Genomic DNA, 25,000 nt, shown 5'->3' with positions numbered 1-25,000 from the left:
AATAGTTATGATATATGTAATTAATTAATTATTGACACATTTAATTAATTATTTATGTATTTCACGTTTTAATTAATTATTGACACATTTAATTAATTAATTATTGACATATTTAATTAATTATTTATGTATTTCACATTTTAATTAATTATTGACACATTTTAATTAATTATTGACACATTTAATTAATTATTGACACATTTAATTAATTATTTAATGCTATATTTATTTATTTCATTTTGGCAGTCCTGACGCCTGGCTCTCATCATGAAATAATTTTATCTGTCAGCCTCACCCATCAAACTCAGGGGGCGGGGTTAACGCTGATCGAGTCAAAACCATTGCTTTGGCCTGGTGGCCATTGTTTCTAGCACACAACAGAAAGCTAACAGAACTGAGCTTTGAAAAACCCTGTTTGTGTGTTACCAAATACCGTTTTAATATTTTTTTAGCCGAGAATGTAGTGGTTTAATCTTCATGTGTCTGGTCGGTTTGTCAAGATACAGCCTCTTTGCAAAAGTGTTTCGATGATTTCGGAGATGTCGTCCCAGTCTCACGGCAAAGCGTGGGATAGACCCGCTCGCCACGCAAGCAATCCCACCGACAAAGCGCAGGCCCCGGTACACAGCTGTAGTAACCCCCGCTGACTTCTTTTACTGAGGTTATATTTATCGATGTTTTATTTCCTGATGTTCTTATGTGTCCTACGTGTTTCAGTCGCCAATTCTGAATTATAACTAACATTAAAAACATGTTTAAGGAGGAGAGAGAGCAAATAAATCTGTTTAACATCTGATCTTTGGGTTTTTGTTCAGTAATCAGCGTGACCTGTGTATAAACACATAAAAGAGATAACGTTGGTGTTTCCGTCATGTAGTAACTGCTGCCTTTAACTGTACAAAGGTTGTTCGACACTATGAAACACATACAGACTTCATGATGTTCGGCTAATATTTTTATTGTGAATATTAATCATGCTGACCTCGCTCTGTACACCACGCAGCGAGGTCAGCATATCCACGATATCCTCAGCTCCATGAGTTAACACAAAGTTTCCCAGCTGACTATCTAACTGCCAACTATTCCAGAGACGTGAAAATATACAGCATAAAGAAAAGTGTAAGAGACTCAGCAGCAGATTAGAATAACAGTTATACATTTAATAAATCACCAAATGAATCCAAGAAACGAGCAAACCTGTTCCGACAATTTGAATTTGTATTCCCTCAGCTGCAGACTCGCTGCTGTTTAAATGTTTGAAAAGGAAGATTAGATATAAAAAACGTCAAACATAGACTCAGTCTGCCTTCACATTTGATATGAGGCCAGCACGTATAGTGGCCTCAGCAGGCTATTACTGAAATACACGTGCTATATCATAAACTATGATATAAACAGGGAGGTCCTATTAACATGTTTAGTTTTAAAGGACACCTTCCTGCCTTTAGTCTCATTCATGAGCAGTATTAGTTTTCTTCTAACATCCAGAAGTCTGCACAATGTGTTTCATAGTTTGTAACAAGCCTTTGACAGGTAAACATAACATGACCGAAAAAGCAAAAAAAAAAAAAAAAAAAAAAAAAGAAAAAGAGAGAGAGAGAGAGAGAGAGAGAGAGAGAGAGAGAGAGTGTTGACATAAGAAGAGAAAATGCTCTCAATTATGGAGACAGGCAAATGGTTCATTTATGTTTGATGTGTGTTTATTCCTCCCTAAATATCGTCGGTGAAGTTCGCCATGCACGTCAGATTTTCCTGCGCATTTTTATACCTCTGCCAACAGAGAGAGAAAAAAAAATCACATTCTAACAGACAGCTGGTGCTTAGAATACAGTTGAATAACTATTAAAAAACAGATGATATTTAGATGATAGTTCAGTCTAACACATGTGCCAGTGAACCATTAAACGTCTGTGAAACTATGCAGTTATGAAACGTAACTTTAACCTCAGCCAAACCGATTTGCTCAGTTGTAAATAAAACAGCGAAGTAAACGTGACCCGACAGACAGAACCTGAGTGAATGAAGTCCAGCGTTTAACCACTGAGAGCTAAAACTCAGCTGAGGTTTCAAAGCTGTGTGCCGGTGATTGGACATCAGCCGCTGATAAAGCTGGCTCGCCTATAAAGTGCTCTGTAAGGAAACAAGCTCCAGCAGCTCTGCGCTCGGGGAAAATACTATATTTACTTATCTTGTGCAGAAAAATGCGCTGACATTGCGTTATATCGAGCACCGGCTGCCCAGTTAAACTGTGACTATCACCAGGTAACGTAGGCGTGTTTCTTGAATTAGCAGCAGGTGTTAAACAGCTGACAGATGAGGAGGAGGATGCATGCAGGTAAACTGAGGGTCTGCTGAGCTGATCGCTGGTTTCGTGAGAAAAATGTCAGCTCGTTCTTTATGTTACAGAAGCACAGAGACACAAGACCAGGCGGAAAGAGACAATCGTTCGGTGAAAATGAGAATCTGCGAATGCAACATGTGGAACACGGAGAGTGGAATATGTAAACAAACCGGTTAACGTAACCCCCTCGGTGCACTCTGCATGCTAACTGTTAGCAGAGCTAGTGAAATCTCTGAAAACATCTGAGCACTTTTGCAAGCATGTTCTATGTTGACAACCTGACCAGACATACGGCGCGACATTCGCGGCTAAAACACTGTTAAAAGTGTAGCTGGTGACAGAAAAACGGGGTATTTTAAAACTACACCACCACCATTGCTGCCTGTGATTTGATCTGCATTCTGGGATAACTGGCTGCCCCAAGTCTACACAAGCAATCGATTATCTAGGATCGACCTGTTTTGACTTACTTTGCACGGCAACCAATCAAATGTTAGAGAAGCTGCATGGGCAGCGTTAACCCCGCCCCCTGAGTTTGATGGGTGAGGCTGACAGATAAAATTATTTCATGACGAGAGCCAGGCGCCAGGACTGCCAAAATGAAATAAATAAATATATCATTAAATAATTAATTAAATGTGTCAATAATTAATTAAATGTGTCAATAATTAATTAAAATGTGAAATACATAAATAATTAATTAAATGTGTCAATAATTAATTAATTAAATGTGTCAATAATTAATTAAAATGTGAAATACATAAATAATTAATTAAATGTGTCAATAATTAATTAATTACATGTGTCATAACTATTTATTTAATTAATTAATTCCAATTTTAATTAATTATTGCCACATTTAATTAATTATTTAATGGTGTATTTAATTAATTCATTATGGCAGTCCTGGCGTTCCATAGTTTGGATGAAGACATATGAGAGGAGAAGTGATTCTTCTGACACCTCGCCAACACATAGCTCACCTGTCCCTCACCTGGACAAGCTAAAAGCGATTTCCTGTATTAACAAGGTATTTTGACAATAAGTCAAAAGAACTTTTATTAAAAAAAAGGCTTATGAAAAACAAAACATGAGGACATATAAAAAGGCTTTGGTTGGTTTCATGAGCTATAATAACAACTGTGTCCTGTGTGCTTTAGTGCAGACAGCTGTTGTGTGTCACAGCAGCTGTAAATGTCTGCGAGCTACAAATGACTGTTTTTGTGAGAGAACTCATTTCCTTTCTTAATGTTTCGTTTACACAACTCAACAAAACTTTGTCGTCTGTTCCCAAAAAATGTCACAGCAACATTTGGCAACCTTCACAGTTTGAATTATTATTTACTATTGGAGCGGCGCTCTGTCGTCCTCCATGCTGCAGGAGAGGGGGGACAGAGGTGCGGGGGGGCTGCACAGCAGGAGACATGGATGGGTCTGAAAGGTGAAGCCAAAGCAGAAGCGCCTTTAAGCTGCGTTCTTTTTAGTGTCCAGCAGGGGGCGACTGCTCACCTGATGGCTAACTGAGGAGTTAATCTAGTGTCAGCTCTGATCATAAAACTGATGAAGCAGCTATGTATGACAAAATGTTGTTGCCCTGTCACTACGGTCAGTTAGATCCACCCCTTGCATCACGGATAGTTACTGACCTGTCATCATCACCCAATGAGAGCGCGATGTCCTCACAATCTGACCTGCCTCTCACTCAGACACATTTTGGTATCTTAAAGTCGACCTATTCTGCTCATTTCCAGCTTTGTGTACTTTGTGTTTTTGCTATCATAGCTTTGCATGATTTTACGAGCTCAGCAGCCCATCCTCGGTCTGAAATGAGCAGTTTTAGCCTGTCCCGCTTTGAACAAACATTCTTCCGAATGCCAAACACCAGGTTTGAATAATAAGATGTGCTTGAGATGACGTATTCAGGATATCAGCTCTCTATGACATCACACAGATGTAAGAGTAGAAAAAAACAATGATAAACAGAGTTCAGAGTGTTCCCACATAGCAAAATTGGTATGGCTCAGATCTGGCCCACAGACCGCAAAGAATGACGGCCCTTTGGTGGCCCAGAGGTGGCCCACACATGGGCCAGCACAAGGCCAGTTGCAGACACACTGCTGGCCCTGTGCTGGCCCAGAACAGTTTCAGCTCTGGCCCCAGATGTCAGCCTAATGTGTGCCTTAATCAAGCCATGTAATAACAACATGTGCTGGAACATAATAGTGCAAAAGTAACATGACGAAACTCTGTTCAGACAGTGAATGGACTGATTCTTTACTGCTCTCCCGGATTACCCAAAGTGCTCTACACAACACATTCACACACTTTCTGTAAACTGAGTGTTTCCTGACTACATTCACACTCCTGGCATGCAGACTGGAGCAGCCAAGGATCAAATCCCTAACCTTCTGATCAGTAGGTGACCTGCTCTACCTCCTTAACTACAGCTACCCGGTGGTAAACATGAGTAAACCGTCACTAGGTTTTGGATAAAGTGTACACTCACAAACCTGTCCAACCTGCATTTGAAACGTTGGCTACCATACCAGTATAGTATTGCAACATGGCATTTGGGTTTTCTAACTAAAATAGGAAAATACCAACATAAATAGAGCCATCATTGCCAGACCTGGCCCACATCTGGTTGACATACACTCTGCCATGACACCAGTCAGTCAAAAGTGCCAACTTGATGCCGGATCCAGGCCAGACCTGTTTTCTAGGAGCCTGGGCCACATAACCCAAACCACAATCAGGCCAGATGTGGCATGCCATCACATAAACAGTGCCATCTACGCCAGGCCTGGCCCATATCTGGATGACATACCACTTACCACGCCAGAGGTCAGCCAGCAGTGCCGGCTTGACACCAGATCCGGGCCAGACCCGTCTGCTGCGTGGGTTAGCTTTACAGTACATGCACCGACCTTGTTATTAGAGACGCCGGCCATGTTCAATACAAACACTCATGACTGGAACAGGAAATAAGGAGGAGTGCACGGATTATGGCCAATTTCCTTGCTTTGCTTGAAAGGACTACACACTCGACACACTCTACACAAGCCAAATGTTATGACCCAGGGTCATTATTTGTGGTACGGGGTTGTTATTGTTTGTATTTGTATTCAGCGATGCTTGTTTCCAGGTGGAGGCCGCCCATTGGTGGAGGAAGGAAAGAGGCCAGCTACAAAAGGGGTTGGACTGGGCCGGTGAGCAGACTTTTCCTGGTTCCCCGTGAGCTGTGTGGCTGGGGACCGTCGTGGCGTGTGACTGCAATATTAATGTTGAAAAAGGGTTGTACCTGGGCTTGGTAGCTGTAGGGGTGGGAAGCCGTTTTCTTTTATTCCCCTCTTTTTTCCTGTTTCGGGTAGGGAGACAGGTTAGAGAATTGTATTTTGTTTTGGAATCGTGGGAGGTAAGTTAGCTCTGTTTTTCTTTCTAGTGTGTTTTGTTTGTTGTTTTGGCATCGCCCACCCTGAAGCTCGCTACCTGTTCAGTGAATAAATTAACCAAACTCGTCATTCTGCCGTGGTGTGTTTTTTTTTGTTTGTGTTATTATGTATCGGGTTTATTTTTTTGTTGTGTTCCACCCCGGCTTCGGGCCGGTGTGTAACATAAATGGGGGCTCGTCCGTTTGAGGGATTTCGGGTTCGTTTGTGTGTCGTGGGGCTCGTGTGGGTGTGTGGGGTTGTTTTTTGTGTGTTTGGGGGTGGTTGGTGTGGGTGGCCGCGGATGGAGTTCGATGTGGACAAGTTTGCCGAGGCGCCTTCCTTGCAGCAGTTGGGTCGGTGTCGGAGGGAGGATTTGTTGCTTATTGCGTGCCGTTTTGATGTGCGAGCGCCGGCGGGGGTAAAGAAGGACGATTTGCGGCAGCTTGTCGCGGTGGCTTTGAGCGAGCGGGGTTTATTGTCGGGCGTGCCGCTTGTTGGTGGACCGGGCGGGGCGGTTGTGGAGCCGTTGGCTCCGGTGTCTGTTCCTCCTGTGGCCACCCCCTCTGTGGCTCCTCCGGCTCCGGTGGTGGGGTCGTCGGCGGAGGAGCTCCAGTTGTTGCTCCGCATTAAGGAGGTGGAGTTGAGTAGTCACCGGTTGGAGGTAGAAGCGATGCATCTGAGGGTGAGGGCGTTGGAGTTGGAGCGTGGACCTCCGCCGCGTGCCCCTGACTCTACGCCGCGTGCCCCTGTCTCTACGCCGCCCGCGTCTGCGCCCTCTGTGCTCCCTGCGCCACCGGCGCCCGGTCCCGCCCCGGCTCTCCGTCAGGATTTTGATATTGGGAGGCACATTAAATTGGTGCCGCCCTTTTGTGAATCGGAGGTGGAGTCGTTTTTTTCTGCTTTTGAGCGTGTGGCTGCCGCGTTACAGTGGCATACACCTCAAAATGTTGGAGGGCTAAGAGTAACGCTAAAGCTTCCTTCTCGATGGTACTATAATTCACCTGATGTTTATTGAATTTTCTTGAGAAGTAACACACGGGGTGATCAATACCCTGGTCATCCTCCTGCAGGAGTACAGCACCCGCACCATGCGCACTGGCATCCACCTCTAACTTAAACACCCGAGTGAAGTCAGGGGCACCTAACACTGGGGCACTGCGCAACAGAGCTTTGGCTGAGTCAAAGGCATCCTGACAATCAGAATTCCACAAAAACAGGCACGACGGACTTGTCAGGGCTGTCAGAGGAATAACCACGGTGGCGAAATTTTTGCAGAACCCTCGATAGTAGCCACACATTCCCAAAAAACGGCGAAGCTGACGCCGCGTAGTTGGTACAGGGAAATCCAAGACGGCCTGGACTTTGGCCATGAGAGGGCGTACCTGCCCCTGTCCCACCTGCTTCCCTAGGTAGGTAACCACAGCTTTGCCAAACTCGCATTTGGCCAAATTGACTGTCAAACAGGCACCCTTCAATCGGACAAAAACCTCCCGTAGCGTCTCCATGTGCTCTAGCCAGGTCAGCGAATAAACCACAATATCATCTAAGTAGACCTCGCATCCCTGAACACCCAGTAGCACCATGTTCATCAGCCTTTGAAACGTGGCGGGAGCATTTCTCAACCCAAACGGCATCACCGTGTATTGCAGGAAATGGTCTGGTGTCACGAAAGCTGAAATCTCCGCCGCCCGTTGCGACAGGGGCACCTGCCAATAACCTTTCAAAAGATCTAGCTTGGTGACAAATCTGGCTGAGCCCACCCTATCCACACAGTCATCCATACGGGGGAGCGGAAAGGAGTCCGGCTTGGTGATAGCATTTACTTTACGGTAATCATTACAAAAACGTGGGGTTTGATCAGATTTAGGCACCAAGAGGGTAGGAGAGCTCCATGGACTGAAGCTGGGCACCGCAAAACCATTCTCCAACAGGTATTCCACCTCCTTTCTCATGATTGCCCGCTTTCCGGGATTGACCCGATAGGCATGCTGCTTAATGGGCCGGTGTTCGCCAACATCTATATCATGCTCAAGCATAGTGGTCTGAGTCGGCTTGTCACTAAAGAGCACAATATGACCACAGATCAGATTGTAAATATCCTGCCTGTGGGGCTCACCCAAATAAAGCAAATGAGCCTCAAGGTCCTTCAAGATCTTTGAATTCTCCAAGCGGGCCCCTGAGCTGGGTCCCTGGGGTTCACGCAACCCATCCACCTCCGGTTGGTAGGAGGGTGAACCCACCGTCACCACAGGGGAAACAGAGTTAGTCTGGCTCTGGTTCCGGTCCACATATTTCTTGAGCATATTAACATGACAAACCCGGGACTTCTTCCGCCTATCCGGGGTTTTAATCAGGTAATCCGTGTCACTAACTTGGCGCTCGATCTCATACGGTCCACTAAAACGAGCTTGGAAACATGAACCCACAATGGGTAAGAGAACTAAAACACGCTCACCAGGCAAAAAGGTGCGCTTGAGGGTCTTCCTATCATACCTCTCTTTCATCTTCTCCTGAGCACCAGAAAGCGACCTGCGCGCCAACTCACATGCAGCGTGCAGCCTCTCCCTAAACGAACTTACATAGTCAAGCACGTTGTGCACGGGCCGCGGCTGGTCGGGCTGCGCGAGCCACCCCTCTTGGAGCAGACGTAGGGGTCCACGCACCGTATGCCCAAAAACCAACGCCGCCGGGCTAAAACCCAACAAGATGATGTTATCATCTTGTTGACCTGCATTTGAGCAGGACCCAGATTAACCCTATGTGGAAACCCTTCAGCAGGCTAACCCAGATTAGAGACGCAGGGAATCTTTTAATCTTCACATCACCAGGAAGTCTTGGACAGCAGTGGCGTGTCTAGAAAATTTTTGTTGGGGGGGCCAGGTAGGGGCACAGATTTGGAGAAGGGTGGCAGATTTAATTGGCAGATAATGTTTTAAAAAAAAATTCTACCAACCATTAACCATAATTCAATAATCCTATAAACCTAATAACGAAATGCGCTTTTAACTCTTATTAGAATGAGATTTTAACCACTACGGTGCAAAGTTTTTAGATACTGCGTTGATAAAGTACAAGAGATACAATCAGTGCTTTGTCAGTGTTTACTCAGCATTCAAGGACATCAATATTTGCATAGCATTTTTACTGACATGTAGTGCACATATGTTTTGGGCAAAAACATTTTTGAATATTAAAATACGAACATTTGTAACAAACAATTGACAAATTAGCCAGTTCCAATGCAAAACTTTCTCTGCCTGTTAAAAAAAGAAGATAATCTTCTCACAAACTGGTGTTTGATTTTGAAACAGGAAAAAAGTGGAGAAACAACTGAAAAGACTAACATTTGAATAAAACCTGAAAGCAAGTAAATACTTTCTATGCTGCCTTATGGTAAACTTTGGTAATATTGATAAAGAACAGCACTGGCTGATGATGAAATACAGTCAGCTGGCATGGTGACACTGCCAGTATAACCTGCAGGGCTGGACTGGGACAGAAAATCGGGCATTTTGACTACTGACCGACCCACCAGGTATTAAAGCCATAAAGCCTTTGAATGAAAACAAACGCTGTGGTGACAGTGATGTACAGTCTTGTTGGTATATGTATGATTTCTATACATTTTACGTCAGATAAAAACTTTGGTTGTAAGATTTAGATAATTATTTAATAAAAGCTAGATATTTAAATTGAGAATAAGAAAGAAAAGTATTTCTTTGTGCCCCCCTTTCCCTGTTAATGCCCTACATGCCCCCCTGGCAACACTTTGCTAGACCCGCCCCTGCACAGTTACCAGCTGTCAGCTACATAAAAAAGGATCCTGGTGTTATTTGTCTCTCAGAAACAGTTGATAACTTCAACTCATTCATGTCACCTAAAAGGTAAACCTGTTTCTCCATCACCTGTTCAGCTCTGATGATCCAGTAAGGACATCTCCTGGTTTCATCTTCACGTTTCCCTCTCACCACATATCCAAACTGACATCATGACCAGCAGCTTTACAGCTGTGGCTCCAGCAAACATCAGCTGATACTAGAAATTAATATTAAATACATTCTAACAACAGCTGATCAAGCTTAAACGTGCTGCTGTTGTTTAGCGCGACATCCGCTGGTTTCCTGTTTCTGGCGCAAAGTGGGCGATAAACAAACAAGAGAGAAAAGCCGATCAGCTGCAATAATTCTTTAAGTGTTATTTTTTCCTTGGTATTCTAATTTCACCGAAGTTTACTAAACTCAACAAACTTAATATTACTTACCGGGACATTTATTCTGTCCTCATTTTCTTTCACCGAAAAATTGTTTCCTGCAGTGCTGTCTTTCGTGCTTGGCTCTCCTACCTTTGCTAACGTGATGCGCATAGCGCAGAAGCCGATGCTGCATTCACTTACACTCGGATATCTGAGCGTCACCGTGAAAACATAATCGGACATTTGATATTTGATTGAATTTTATTGTTTTGCCTTTGGGGTGGCACCTGGGGTGGCCAGTCTGGTTGGGGGGGTGGCCTGTGCCCCCCCAGGCCACCCCGCTGGACACGCCATTGTTGGACAGCCACAGATTACATCTTTAATATCACCCGAAGAAAGTCCAGAGGTGAGCATGTGTGTGTGTGTGTGTTTACACCCTCCGCTGCACTTTAAGTGAATCCTAACACAGCTCTCTCTTCAGATAATTAAGAGATACTTGAAGATATGAGAACCCTGGAGAGAGCCATAAATAGAGCACATGGGAGAGCGGGTGCTGGAGAGATGCTGGATTAATTGAGGGCGAGCTGGCCCTCGCCGCCTCATTGTGATCCACTTAAAGCTATACCCAAACCTTCTGGAACATCTTATCAGACCGACGCTGCAGGTCACAGGAATGCCAAGCGGCCGAACTGAATTCAGAGCAGCTGCTCTGAATCACGAGTGAACTTTCAGGTGTGAAAAGCCAATCGTCTTCAGCCTGCTTTCTTTTTAGTGTCCAGCAGGGGGCGACTCCTCTGGTTCCTATTCTGATTGTATAGAAATGTGAAAATGAGCCTGTGCTCAGCTGATCTGCACACCTTCCTGCTGACCTCACAGTGTCAGTCTGAAGTTTCAAGTCTTACTAATTAAAACACGATGAGAGCGCGACTTTTAAAAAAGGTGATACAGCAGGAATGTGTTACCGTACAGTGGCAGTCAGATCCACACCTCGCTTTTCACGTCTCATTTTTAAAATGGTGAAATAGCTAAAACGTTGCTTTTTAAAACATTGCGGCGAGATTTCGGTGGCCGATGGAAGACGTCACACACGCTTGGTTTCTGCCCGATCGCTGGAGGTCCCCTCTATAACCGTGGGAGCTTCTCCTGAGAACATGAAACACCCTGAGATGACTGACAAAATCCGTCGTGGTCTCATTATCGAACGCTAGCTGTAAGTCAGGGAAAGCAGCCTCTTTACAACATTTTCACAAATAAAGAAGCTTCTTCTGCTCTTTTGGACATAAAGGCAGAGTATTACTGCAGCTCACAGGTCCTTTCTTTAGACAAACTAAAAAAAATCCAATTATGCTTCAGTCGAGACAAACGAGACAGAGATGGAGGTGCAGAAGAAGTCGTTTATCACAGAGGCTGAGGTGGAGAGCCGATGATCGCTCTGACTTACTGCATCGCAGCTGTGTTCTTACACCTCATTTCACTTCTGAAGCTATTATTAAATATTCTGAAAAATAAATCCACGCTTGTCTGGTTTGCAAAAATGTGCATGCTTATGCTTCCTGAGCTACTTCGCTTTATTTGTGGTGTGATTTTGACTTTCGGCACTTCAGTTTTCATGTCCTCAAATTATCTTCCTCCTCTTTGCAACATGATGCAGAATTGTTGCATGAAAGGCTGAAAGCCGCGCGGTCAGAATATTCTCATCACGATGCTTCGAGGCTGGTTTGAGGTTCTTCTCATGAAAAGCTGCCTTTGGTCTGCATCAGACAAGTCTACTGTTAGTGCTGTTTGGTCACGTTATCTTTGATCCATCTTTCCACAGCACTTTATTCCCAAAGCTCTTTGCCTGAATATTCACTGGCAAACTGCAGTTTTGCTCTAATGTTCTTTTTGGACGGCTAAAGCTTTTTCCTGGCGTTCCTCCTCTGCTGCTCATGTTGTAAGAGTTACCTGCAGATCCTGTGATGAACATCTGGAGGTCTTAGGCTATTTTTGCAGTCTCAGACTAGCACAGGTTTAAAACTGTACCGCTTGTAGATGGTTTCCGTCACAATGACGGGGGTAAGATGGCCTTCATCGATGCTCGCCATCCCAACGATTAAGAGCTCGGGTTATGAAACGAGCTACTACGAATGTTTTAAAGGGAAACCTGGAGATCCTCATGGACCCGCCCTGCCCGGGACTCTCTATAAAAACCGTACCTAATTAAATTTGTTCTGTCACCCATTTGAGATCCTCTCCTTGTGCATTTCCACTAAACCAGCGGGTGAGGAGCAAGAGCAGGAGTATTTTAGAAGAATTTAAATTCATGGATTTAGTATTTTAGTATTTATTTATTTATTGTCATTGTCAAGAACAATGAAATTGCGTTTGGGGCTTCCATACAACCCAAAAAAAGAAGAAAATAATAAATACCCCTTAAAACCCAAGTGTACATATTTAACCCAGTGTGACTCCAATGCAATAAGACAATCCTTAGCAATAATGTTCGTAGAAATTCAGACAAAGACCTGAGAAACATGACAAAATACAACAATGCAACCCATTCAATATTATTGTACTGTGAGATATGATATCAGATATGATAGTTATCTATTTAAGAAAGGGGGGGGGGGGCAGGAGGGGGAAGAGAATAAAGATATGATGCACCAATGCAGACCAGTTCATTGCTATTAAGAAGTTGGATATGGTTATTGTCCGTGAGAGGGGGGCAGAGAGTTCAGGAGCCTCACAGCCTGTGGATACAGGCTGTTGGCCAGTCTGGATGTTCTGGCCTGTATAGACCTGTACCTTCTCCCTGAGGGCAGCAGATGGAAAAGGTGGCGCGCAGGGTGATGTTGGTCCCGCAGGATACTGTGCACCCTCCTCAGACAGCGAGTGGGGAAGATATTACTGATCTCTGGCAGACTTGTTCCAATAATTCTGCCAGCTTCTTTCACCACCCGCTGGAGTGCTTGCTGATCGGCCTTGGTGCAGCTGGGGAACCACACTAGAAATCCATACGTCAGAACGCTGCTGATGGCACAGTTGTAGAAGTTCAACATCAGAGATCTGGGAATGTGTGCGCTCCGCAGTCTCCTCAGGTAGTAGAGGCGCTGTTGGGCCTTCCGTACAACTGAGGTGATATGGTTGCCCCAGGACAGGTCCTCGGTCACAGTTACCCCCAAGAATTTAAAACTGCTCACCCTCTCCACCGCCTCACTGCCAATGAAGAGAGGCAGATGGTTGTTATTTAAAGGTGTGACACAAGTTTATTTGGCTGTGTCACATTTATCAGAGGCACTGACTGCAGGGACACTGAAGGTTTGTTTGTGCCATTATGAGAGGCTCTCCACAGACGGGAGGCGTGGGGTCCCATGAGGACACGGTGTAACGGCGTGCACCCCTTACGTGTCGTTAAAGAGAGGTCTGCAAAGGTTAGCATTTTATTAGGGAGGCCTGGAGAGCTTTTACTGCTCATCAAACACAACAAACTCAGCTCAGAGCAAACAGAGAGGTCGCTGCCGACGTTTAAAAGGCCTGAGACAGAAGAAAAAAAAAAGTGAGGAGACATAAACAGAAGAACGAGAGGATGAGGAAGAGGAGAGATTCAGCCCAGCTGACTGGCAGAGGCCCGGAGCAGAGGAGGTGCAGGGGAGAAACAGAGCTCACGGCTGGGAGTGAATGGCCACACTGTGTGTATGAAAGAGCTTTTCAGCCTCCTCCCAATCAGCACACACACACACACACACACGAAGCATGTAACTGTGGGGGTGAAGAGGTGACCCTGACGGCAGTTTGTGTGGTGTGGGCAGACACAGGGATCTTTTCACTCCTCACCTTTAGCTGAAATACCAGAGCTGACACTGAACCTGAGCTCCAGGAGGATGTGTGTGTGTGTGTGTGTGTGTGTGTGTGTGTGTGTGTGTGTGTGTGTGAGAGAGAGACACTCTGAAAAAGCTGCAGAGATGCAAGGACAAACACCCGAGCATCTTGATCACAATACAAACAGCGACTATGTTTTTAAACCTCCTATAGTCTCACACGTGGGAGATATTTGCAGTCCTCTGCATTTAACCCACTCACTCAGGGAAGCAGTGGGCAGCTACCAACCCAGCGCCCGGGCAGCAGTGTGCTCAAGGGTAGCGCAGGGCAGTCATTCGGTGGATTCAAACCCCCGACCTTCCAATGATGGGGCGACCACGCTACCTACTGAGCTATCCCTGCTCAGTATTGCTAGTATACTACTTTAAATACCTCATACTTAAATGCTATATGTTTATTATTTAGCTGCTGTTTTAATATTTTCTTTCTGGTCTTTTTTGACAGGGAAGAATCAACAGGAAAGGGGGGGGCAGACCCGATCCCGGGCCGGGCGCTCTCATGATGTGGCCCGCAGGCGCCCGCTTGATGCAGTGAGCTACGCAGGGCCCGTTAGTTAGACAGTGGGTTTCTGACTGTGACCAGTTTCTCAGGTTCTGCTGTCTCAAGCAGCAAACTGGTTATCAGCTCCAGGTGGGATTAAAACACTCACCTGTGCACACAAACATCATCGTCATCACGCTGATGTTAAGCTCATTTTTAGCTTCTCAGGATAGTTTTTACTGTGTAATCAGTGATCTGAGACAGCAGGTTCAACTGTTGTATTTGATTTGAACTTTTGTGCCTGACTTCAAAGGGCTGTGTGGGAACGAGCAGCAGCTGTTTGCACCTGCAAAGATGTCAGAAACGTCACATTTACACAGCGTACATACAGACGGGGTCTGCTGACCTCACCAAGTTCACAGCGTGGTTAAACCTGAGCCAGAAAAGGTGCAGACGTGTCTTTATTGCCACGGTTATGGCTCGCTCGCTGCTCGAGAGAAGCGTGGCATCAGCAGAGCCCCACAACCATTTTTCCTCACGCTCGCCGACGTCTGCTTAGAAAAAAGGCCGATCGTGGCTCAAGAGTTGGGAGTTCGTCTTGTAATCGGAAGGTTGCCGCTTCGAGCCCCGGCTCCGACAGTCTCGGTCGTTGTGTCCTTGGGCGAGACATTTCACCCACCGCCTACTGGTGGTGGTCAGAGGGCCCGGTGGCGCCAGTGTCCGGCAGCCTCGCCTCTGTCAGTGCGCCCCAGGGTGGCTGTGGCTACAATGTAGCTGCCATCACCAGTGTGTGAATGGGTGGATGACTGGATATGTAAAGCGCTTTGGGGTCCTTAGGGACTAGTAAAGCGCTATATAAATACAGGCCATTTACCATTTATCGTGTTCAAAGGTGGGTGTCTGCCACGCCTTTCACCTGCTGAGAGCATCTTTCACAAAAGCAGAAATTATAAATAAGCAGAAAGTAGCGTCTGATTTGCTGAAGTACAGTCGTCCTTAACGCTCGTTTCAAATCTTACACCAAACATTTTAAAGGGGATCAAATCTGGTTTTTGATTGGCCCGTCCTACGACCCTCCGTTTCCTCCCTCAGTGACACAGACAGGTGCTGAGACTAAACCTGGATCGAGTGTCTGTGCTGTGCCGTGGAAGCTGTTTGGCTAGCGTGGCTTGGCTCCACATGCCCCATTACAGGGAAAAGTTTCTGCAACTCAATACAAAGTGATGATGAACTGTTTTAACCCTTCATGTTGCTGTAAGAGAAAGAAAGACAGAGCTGCAGCTCTCCGTCCTCCGTGTGCATTTTATTAAAGCTCTGCAGCTCTGCTGAGCTCTCCATTCTTACTTAAACACATTTATGCATCCCCTGATTTTAACCTTTATCTGTAACACTGCAATTACAAGCAGCTGCTTTCTAGTTGCTCCTTTAGGAGGTATAAATCCAAGGCAGCGGAGCAGAGAGCGGTCAGGGACACCGCAGGTTAACGAGTCAACGGCGAAGGTAAAAAACAATATGAAACTTAATAAAGCCACACGTGAACTGGCTCGGTTCCCAGCCAGGAAGGAAGGAGAGAAAAGAGGGAGGAAGGAGGTCAAATAATAATAAACCCCAGAACTTCAATTGAGCAGAAAGACGTGAAAAGATAACCACATTCCCGTCGTAATGAATCCACTACTGAATAATAAACACGAACCACGCTGCGGATAAATAATGACCCGAACCCTGATGCTGATAACAGCTGACCGCATGGTCAAAATTTCATTATTCCAGATGGATATCTTAATTGTTCCTGCTCCGGGTTTGGGTTTCCTTTAAACAGAGCTGCCTCTGAGAGTGTGGGGGACGGGAGGTGGGATGATTGACACTGAAAGCCTGCTCCTAGCTTTGCCACTATTGTTAGCGAGGATCTAATGGACTCTAATTTGTCAAAGTTTACTGAAATACCAACCCCAGCACAGGCCCTGGTGTCGGCTGCTTCCCCACAGCACAGACGAATCAAAGCTCTCCAACATTCTGCCCTCATGAGACTCGCTCGGCGCTTAAAGAGGCCCTGCTCATGCAGAGCCATGAACCCATCCCTGATGTACACCGTGATAAGAGCAGCTCCGCAGGCTCGGGTCGCAGACAGTTTTGTTCTCGTTAGGCTTTGCAAACTGGGGATTCCTGGCACACCAGCAGCTCCAGAGCCTCTCCAAGTTCAGCTTTGCTTATTATGCAGCTGTTAAATATCAAATTCTCATCTTCTTCTTAGAAGATTCGCTTCTTTTCACACACACAGGACTGCAAACAGAGTAAATGCCAAGAGGCGATCGCACATTTGTGGTGAACACTGAGACACAGATATTCTATCTTTACCTGCTTTTTCAGTCCTAATGGACTAAAACTTGGAGGCAAACTATGGTGGTCCTTTTTAGGAAGGACTGGGGTGCGTGCTCCATTTTCAGGGCACTGCAGAGGAGTCTCTCCCTTAGTAGAACCTCCAGTGGGACACTGGGGCACCTTACCGAGGACACCTGAGGGTGGGAGTTTGTCAAATCAGTCTGCAGGTGTTTTGTGTCCTGTGGAGGGTGCTATGAAGTTCTTCACTGAATCATCCTTGTTATTAATCTCTGGCTCTCGTCCACAGCATGTCTCTATCCTGTCTTCCTCTCTCAGATTCAACTCAGTTTCATTTATACAGAATCACAACAACAGTCGCCTCAAGGTGCTTTATACTGTAAGGTCGACCCTACAATAACACATACAGAGAAAAACCCAACAATCATATGACCCCCTATGAGCAGCACTTTGGCGACAGTGGGAAGGAAAAACTCCCTTTTAACAGGAAGAAACCTCCGGCAGAACCAGGCTCAGGGAGGGGCGGGGCCATCTGCTGTGATTGGTTGGGGTGAGAGAAGGAAGACAGGATGATGGCTGTATGATATGATAGGGGGTCATATGATTGTTGGCTTTTTCTCTGTATGTATTATTGTATTATTACAGTATAAAGCTCCTTGAGGCGACTGTTGTGATTTTGTGTAAATAAAGCTGAACTGAAATAGTTCTTCTGCCGCTCTATCGAGCGACAGCCTTCAGCTTGCATTGACGTGGTTTGCAGCCGAGTGCAAAGTTGCTAAAGCTGCATGTAAAAAGCGAGCATGTAGTTTAACTGCGATGACAACACAGCACACTTTCTCTCCTCTCAGTCTAAAAGACGAGCTCGGACCCTGCCTCCTCCTCAGCTCCACGTCTGTCCATTTATGGTGTGAAGTGGGTTCAGAAAAAGCAAAGGTGTGGAGGGAGAGAGACAAGTGTACTCACGAAGCTTTCTCCCAAACCTCGCGCTATAACAAGCCGGACTCTCCCTCTGTGCCCTTTTCCTTCCAGTCCTCGGCTCCTCTCTGCAGTTCCTCCACCTCTGTCATCATTTCTACACACAATGGCAGCAGCAAACTGCATTCCTCACAGCCATACCTCATAGCTCGCTGGCATCACAGACAATGCTGTTTTCAGAGCGGGGTGAAAGAAAGGGCTCGGTGATTTCGTCCGGTTGTTGTTTGTGAGCACAGGGGCTGGAGGGAGGAAGCTGGTGTGGGTGAGGGTGGGAGAGGTGGAAAAACTCAGAGTTTGTGATGTAGGTGAGCTGCATTTGAACAGCTGTCCCCACACAGAGGTTGAAGGATGACAGGAAGAGGCTGGTACCAGGAAGACCGGGCCCCGAGGAAGCAGACCAGCAGGCGCTCGTTCTGTCACTTTTTCTTTTACTTTCTCCTCCCCCCCCCACAAAGCTCTGTCTTTCTATTGTTGCATCCCCCCCCCATTGCATTTTAGTTACAAAACAAAGTGCTGCACAGTATCAGTGATGAGACGGGGTTACGTTAGGTCAAACCCAGGAAAAGGAAAAGGTCTGTGAACAGCTGAGGCTCTAAATCTTACAGCACGTCAACAGAAACACCCGGACAGTGAAAGGCAATCAGCCGTGATTGTGATTCCCACATCTGCCTGTGATAATCCATGCAGCCAGCCAAGCGTGCACCAACCCTCCGCCGCCAGCACCCCCAGTCTCATTTACAGCCAATCGCCCCCACCTTACATCCACTGTACCCAAACTGCTCCTGCACCCTTCCCTTAAAAAGTCAGCTTCACAACGGAAACTTTTTATTTCTGGCAGATGGAAAAGAAACGAGACTCACAGTCTGTGGAACATCAACATCTCAAACACACCTGTGCACTCTCTGCACTGACCCACACACTGAAACTCACACTGCCACTGATTCATATACAGAAAGCACAAAAAACCTTTGCTGATAGAAACACGTTTAAAAAACAGACTGATCACGTCTGTCGTCTGACTGTAGTGAAGATGAGCTGAACTAATGTGAAAACAGAAACACCAACGGGTCTGAGAAGGACAGCTAACACAGTTAACCAGAAGTAACTGACAAACAGATTGAAATAGGTAACACGGGTTAGTCTTGGTAGCCGGGGATCGGTCCGCCAGGGCCTCCGCTGACACATATTGCACCCACGTTAGCGTTACAGTTGCAACCACTGACTTCTGGAGCCAAAACAGACGATGAGACTGTGAGGCGTTATCAGCTAATGCTAGCTAGCTGCATCCATAGACTGTAAAGGGGCATCAAAATGCTCCAACAGCACAAACACAGTCCAGAGGCCCAGCTCAGCCACCTGTGTCACCATCCACCTGTCAGTCAAAGAGGCCACGCCCCTAATAATACAAACTTTAAGCCTTAATATAATTTAAACTGGCGAGTTAAATAAACTGTGCAGTTGTTATAAAGAGGGAATTATCCACAGAGACCAAGCAGTTTGTGTATCAGGCTAAGTTTTAACATGGGAGTCTATGGGGACTGACTCACTGCTCCCTCTGCTGGACGTCAGTGGTTCCACAGTAGCTTAATTTTGTATCATATACAAAAACATCAAATCAAGCTCATTTTTTGGGTACTTTTCAGGTGTCAAAGTGTGACCACACACTTTCATTTTCACAACACTCGATCCATTTTCTGACGATCTGTTTGTGTTCGGTGAGTTTTAGCAGAGAGGCGAGAATAAATGATCGCACGGCTAACGTGGTCACAGAGCCACGAGTACGACCTGGGCCTCTCTCAGAGGGTTCATCCATCTGCTGCTCCAAAGACACCAAATCACCAATCAGTGCAGTCTGCAGCCAATCCCTCATATCAGCTGACTCCAAACAGTGCCAGATGCATTTGTAGAGCAGTTTGTACTGACGTTTATAGAAATTTGGATGGTGAATCATCAAAATAAATCCAAGTGTAGGACAATGACAGCCCACAGGCTGTTGTTTTTCACCCGGGACTGTGTCGCTTTCCTGGGATAAAAGATGGTCTGAACATTACTCTGCAATAACGGCGTGTCAGCTCGTCATCGATTACCTTCTGCTAAAAGCACCTTCAATACAAAACCAGCATCTGTGGACCTCACACATCTCTCAGTCTTTATTATTTACACATTAGAGTCCTGCAGCTGTGGTACTAATTAGATCCTGTCAGCAGCAGCAGGTTTGCGCTGAGCACTGTCGGCTTTTTATGGGATTTTTGCAGATCTGAGTGTATTTTCAGACTCAGATAAAGGAGCAGATGGTGAAAAAGCACTGTGATAATAATCAGTCGGACACGGGCCACTGACAGCAAAGAGACAAATTCATTTGGAAATGTGCTGATGTATTAATCAGGAACAGCCGCTCTCTCTGATGTTGCTGTCAGCACAGTTTGTATCTCATCTGATAAAGTCATAAAAATGGAGCATAAAGAAGAGTATGATGGTCGCGAGAATTACACCCTGACTGGAAGGACAATGATGTGAAAGGGAAGACCAGAGCAGTAACAATGCGCGTCCACCCTGACGTCACCCACTGGGTCTTAAAGCCTTTAGACGGTCTCCAGCTTCCTGAAACTGAATGACCTGAGCAAACGCTGGATCCTCTCTGACGCTAACAGGACTGAAGAAGGACCAAGGGACGTTTTCCCATACGCTTCTACGCTATCGGTCTTATTTTTTACAGGAAGAGGACTCGCCCCCTGCTGGCCTCGAGACAAAATGCAAGTTTAAGGCTTCAAACTACGAAAAACAAAACTCACATAAACCCCAAATAAAGTCGAAGAAACAAAAAAGTGAGAAATTTTTGGGTCCCAAACTGCTGACATCACATTTTGGAAAATCACAAGAGGTTTTTGATTGATGGTGTACATTAATTTATTAATGATCATCACATTAATATGCTGTGTGCTTTACTGAGACAATGAGCACGAGGGTAACTTCCAGGACCAGAAAGCTGCAGCAGAATGATTCTATTGAATTTTGGAAAGAAATTAAAGCTGTCAACAATCGTAACATGCCTCTGTCATCCAGAATTAATGGGAAAGCATTATGGGGACCCTGCAAAATATATCACACGTTTCTAACAATGACAGTATCCTTGGCGGTGAACAAAGCGGCCCTGACACAATAACAGCAGAACATCTGCAGGGAGCCAACAAAAAGAATCTCAGCTTTACCTTCATCAGCTTCTCTGGACTGCTGCTTCTATCTCAGTGCTTCCTAACCAACATTCACACATCCAGACTCCCGAGGACGCATCGGAGGGAAACCTGGGTCACTCTCCTGCCCGTGCAGACTGAGAGCAGCCAACAACCTTCTGGTTTACTGCCACCCCATCTATCCGTCCATCCATTCATCCATGAATCTGTCCATCTGTCCATCCGTCTGCCACCCATCTGTCCATCCATTCATCATTCAATTCCATGCATTCATCCATGAATCAGTCCATGAATCCATCCATCAACACCTTAATAACTCTGTATGTTATTTATTAAATTACCAAAGGTCTGCTCACATGTGAGATCTAATTATGGAGGTCAGATGGAGCAGAGTACATCCACACCCTTTGAGTAACCTACAGACTCCACTAAGGTGGGATAGTGTCGCCTGTTCTCTTCATCTGCACTCGAACATTAAAAAGCAGAATGCTGGCTGTACGGAGGAGAGCCGTTTAAACACGTAGCTGAAGAAGTCATTGTGCCGTCACGCAGCATCTGAACCTACTGTAAGCGACACAGGCTGTTCCTCACGCTTCAGTTTTCCATTTGTGTTTGGATCACTGACGATGGCACGTTTGTTTTTTACTGTAAACTTTCTCCAACACATGCAGCAGTTTAGCTTCTAACTGTTAGACATCCATCACTTTAGAATTTGTCCTGTTTGTCACAGCTCACATCTTGTACTGCTGCATTTTATGCCCAAGCCGTGAGCAGTGCTGTAGGTAGCACATCAGTCCTCTGCACCACCTACCAGCCTGCACATTAAACCTTAACATATTTATAAATCTTTGGGTTTTCTTTTGTACAGACACTGCGACTGCCTCCAGTTCAGCTCCACCTACAAAACATTTAAAAAGTCATGCTGCTGGAGGTACTTGAAAGGCTTTGATGTGCACAGGCCGGCTGACTTTTCCTGATTTTCACCGTTTTACACCAACATTTACGGCATTTACTGCATCGTTTCTTTCTTATTCAATCGGCTTCATTTTATGTTTAAAAACATAAAAGCATAAATTGCATCTGTCTCGATGAGCAGCCTGACTCAGCCTTCAAATCTAAACTTCCAGTTCACCAGAATAGCAAAGCGATCAATAGTAAACACTGCAAGGTTTGAAGTCCCAGCGCCCTGAAAATAGATGGAACAAATATCTGTTCTTCCCTAAAGGGTTCAGGCACAGCAGGGAACTCGGTAACAAAGTAAAAAATACAGCAATGTGTTTGTTTTTGCTCTCGCTAACACGCCAGCGGGTTCCAAATAAAGACCTCTTTGCAGAGCTGATCATGGAGAGCACCGGGTCCACAGCAGCCTGTTGTCAGGGATTAACCAGCTACTATATTTGCCAGAGAAAATCCTGCGCTCGCAATTGCTTCATATAAGGAGGTGACATTTACCCCAGCTCGTGCTCGTGTACAAAGACTGCAGCCGGCTCGCCGCTCTGCCCGGCAGCCTCTCGACCTGTGCAAACTATTTGATTTGGACGGGTCAGCTCGAATTAAGCAGCAGAGCTAACGTCAGAGGCTGTGTGCACAGCGCGTCTGAACCCTGACTTTCTCCGCTCTGATTGGCTCCATGTTTTTGTGGCCCAGTGAGGGTGATGACTGTATAAAAGTAGAATAAAAGTAGAACTCTGTCCACACTGCTTTCATTACCTGGACACATGGAAACATGAAGAAGATGAGGACAGTCCTGCAGAAGGTAAACGACTCCATCTTCATCTGGGTTTGCCCCCCAAATCGGGGTCTCTGTGCCCAACCTGTACAGGAAGTGGAAATAGCAGCAGTCAGCAACTACCAGTGAACAGGGCCGGGCTAAATAACTAACAAACCCCAGGGCAAAACCTTCCTGTGGGCCCCACAATTTCATCCACAACACTCTGTGTTTCCCACATGTAGACTTTACATCGGGACATTCTTCTATTCATTTTTATGATTTCACTGAAATTGATGACAGTCTTTTTGCTCTTATTTTGAAAATTTAGTTGCCGCTAACCAGTTAGCCCAGATCCTTCCTTTCTCACGTCTCAATCCTCTCAACCCACGGTTGGTTGGAGAGACTCCACAGACTACAGCTGCTCATGATGATGATGGGAGTTGCGGTTCTGTGGCTCCCCGTGGCTGCAGAGCAAGGACTCCGGCCACAGTAACCACAGAGACACGGGACACTCATACAGGAGCACAGTTACTGTCCCCCTCCATCCCTCTGCAACGAGACCCCGGCCTACACCCATCTTTTATGTACAGTCTATGTTTTGACGTTGTTGTACAGCTTAACTCTACGTCACTCCGTTTAAACCTCCACCTAACTACAGTTTTACTTCTCTTATCAGATGGAGCCTCGGTGTTGTGAAGGAAATAATCACTTCCGCTCGATTTGTTGTTGTCTTTGTGTTGTCGCCACACAGATCATTTCAACTAATTACGGTGCACAGAGTGAGGACGGTTTGCGCTCCGTACGGCTGCGGAGCCACTTTCTCACTTTGCCTCATAATTAATTTGGAATTAGACAAAGCTGCTTGTAATACAAACGTATCGATCCATAAAATCTCTGCGGTTCAAAGCTGGCATCGGGTTACTCGGCCACGGCTTCTTAAATAGATATGAGTGCAAACTCACGCTGAGCTCTGCGGACAGAACATCCAATAAAGCCACAGTCAGCAGAAAATGAATAATGATGGAGAATCCCAGCAGCTGCTGTGATGGTGTCTGTGAACTGAAGCAGCAGCTCTCTCAGGCGCACACGGGCGCACTCACCTGCGCATTTGCGCCCCTCCGCGCGGGAGTGTTGCGCACTCTTTCCAACTTTCTAACCGCGAAGCGACGCGTCCGCACGGCCGCCCTGTGCGCTGGCTTTGCGCGCATCAGTAGCGCGAGCCCGGCTGGGCGGACGTGGGAGCGACCTGCGCGCGTGGACGCGTCTGAGCCGTGGATTCGTGAAGGGGGAAACGAACACCTTACCTTCGGGGGAGACTCGTCCTGGGCTCCTATGCGCTCCTGTGGAGATGCACCATCGGGGGTACTCCAGTCCGCCTCGCACCGGGATCCGGTCCCGCCAAGTCTGCCCCGAGTCCACACCCCGAAGCAGAGACCGAAACGACCCCAAAGTACCGAGAGAGCCGCGCGGCGGGGCTCCGTGCCTCCGGGAAAGTGTCTCCGGGCTCCTAGCGGCGTGCAGCCTGCCTGCCTCGCTCTCACTGCCGAGGACCAGCGTGAAGCAGCACGTACACGAAAGCTGCAGCTTCCGCTCTGGACTTTCAAAATAAAACCTGTGGCCCCAACCCTCCCGTGTATGTGAATTGGGGGTGGGGGTGGGGGGTGTTAAAGGTACTTTTTGCAGTCACCCTCTGCAGAATTTCACTTTCGCCACCAGGGGGCAGCGTCTCAAAAAATATCTTTTATTGCAGATTTAATTTTTTCTTCCTGAGTTTCAGTTCAGGAAAAGCTGCAGCTGTTCGAGTGTCTTTAACTGTACGTACATCTACAGCACAGCTTCATTTATCCAGACTGACATTCGTCACTGCTCTGACACACACACACACACACACACAGGATGCCTTATTTAACTCTGATGTGTGAAGCAGATTCATGTTCTACGTATTAATGTATCTAGACTAGATGTTTGAAGGCTTCCAGTATTTGTTACTCATGTCCATTTCAGGGCCCACCGACTGCATTTGGACCCAGAGAGAGAGAAGATGCAGCCTCCACACAGAAAGGCCAGAAGGTGGATTTGAACCCAGGACCTCACTGCTGTGAAGTAACAGTGGGAACAGTCCTTTTATTTCACAGGTGATTAAAACATGCTTTAAAACTGAAAGGTAAAACTGACTCATTTCCTGTAGAGCCCTGCTTGTCTGTGGTAGTTTGACACTGAGTAGGCGTCTGATAGCCAAACCTCTGTGTTCCACATGTAAGGAGGAGAAGTCATCTTCATCTGCTCTTTATCTTATTATTAATAATACTAATAATAATTCAGATTCCCGGGGTTTAGGTGTCACCGCTGACTCATCAACGAAACATTCATTAAACTTAATCTACAGATTTGTTCAGACAGACAAAATTCTTCTTCTTCTTCTGTTTGTTTGTTTGTTTGTTTCTCTTGTTTTGCTGTGATCTACACAAAACACACAAATATGAA

At 46.1% G+C, this 25,000-nt stretch overlaps 1 protein-coding gene across 3 annotated transcripts in view; it reads right to left on the bottom strand.

Moving 5' to 3' along the window:
* The window catches only part of adamtsl3 (ADAMTS-like 3), a 210,193-nt gene extending 186,112 nt beyond the window's left edge, over positions 1–24,081 (bottom strand). For 2 of the 3 annotated variants that reach the window (XM_086289753.1, XM_086289837.1), the window contains exons 1-2: positions 23,821–23,952; positions 22,516–22,619 (exon numbers count right to left, since the gene is read on the bottom strand). In XM_086289753.1, coding sequence (XP_086145879.1) covers positions 22,516–22,581 — 66 coding nt within the window. In that variant the 5' untranslated portion in view covers positions 22,582–22,619; positions 23,821–23,952. Of the gene's footprint in view, positions 1–22,515; positions 22,620–23,820 lie in introns of all 3 variants that reach the window. The other variant, XM_086289669.1, reaches the window with a different exon arrangement.
* Between the last annotated feature and the right edge of the window lie 919 nt (positions 24,082–25,000).

The sequence above is a fragment of the Aulonocara sp. 'chitande type north' Nkhata Bay genome, linkage group LG1 (genome assembly GCF_057382095.1).
Source record: "Aulonocara sp. 'chitande type north' Nkhata Bay isolate Kocher_YH1m ecotype deep benthic linkage group LG1, A_spYH_male_GT1.1, whole genome shotgun sequence".
NCBI lineage: Eukaryota > Metazoa > Chordata > Actinopteri > Cichliformes > Cichlidae > Aulonocara > Aulonocara sp. 'chitande type north' Nkhata Bay.
This window is presented reverse-complemented; position numbering and strand designations above follow the sequence as displayed.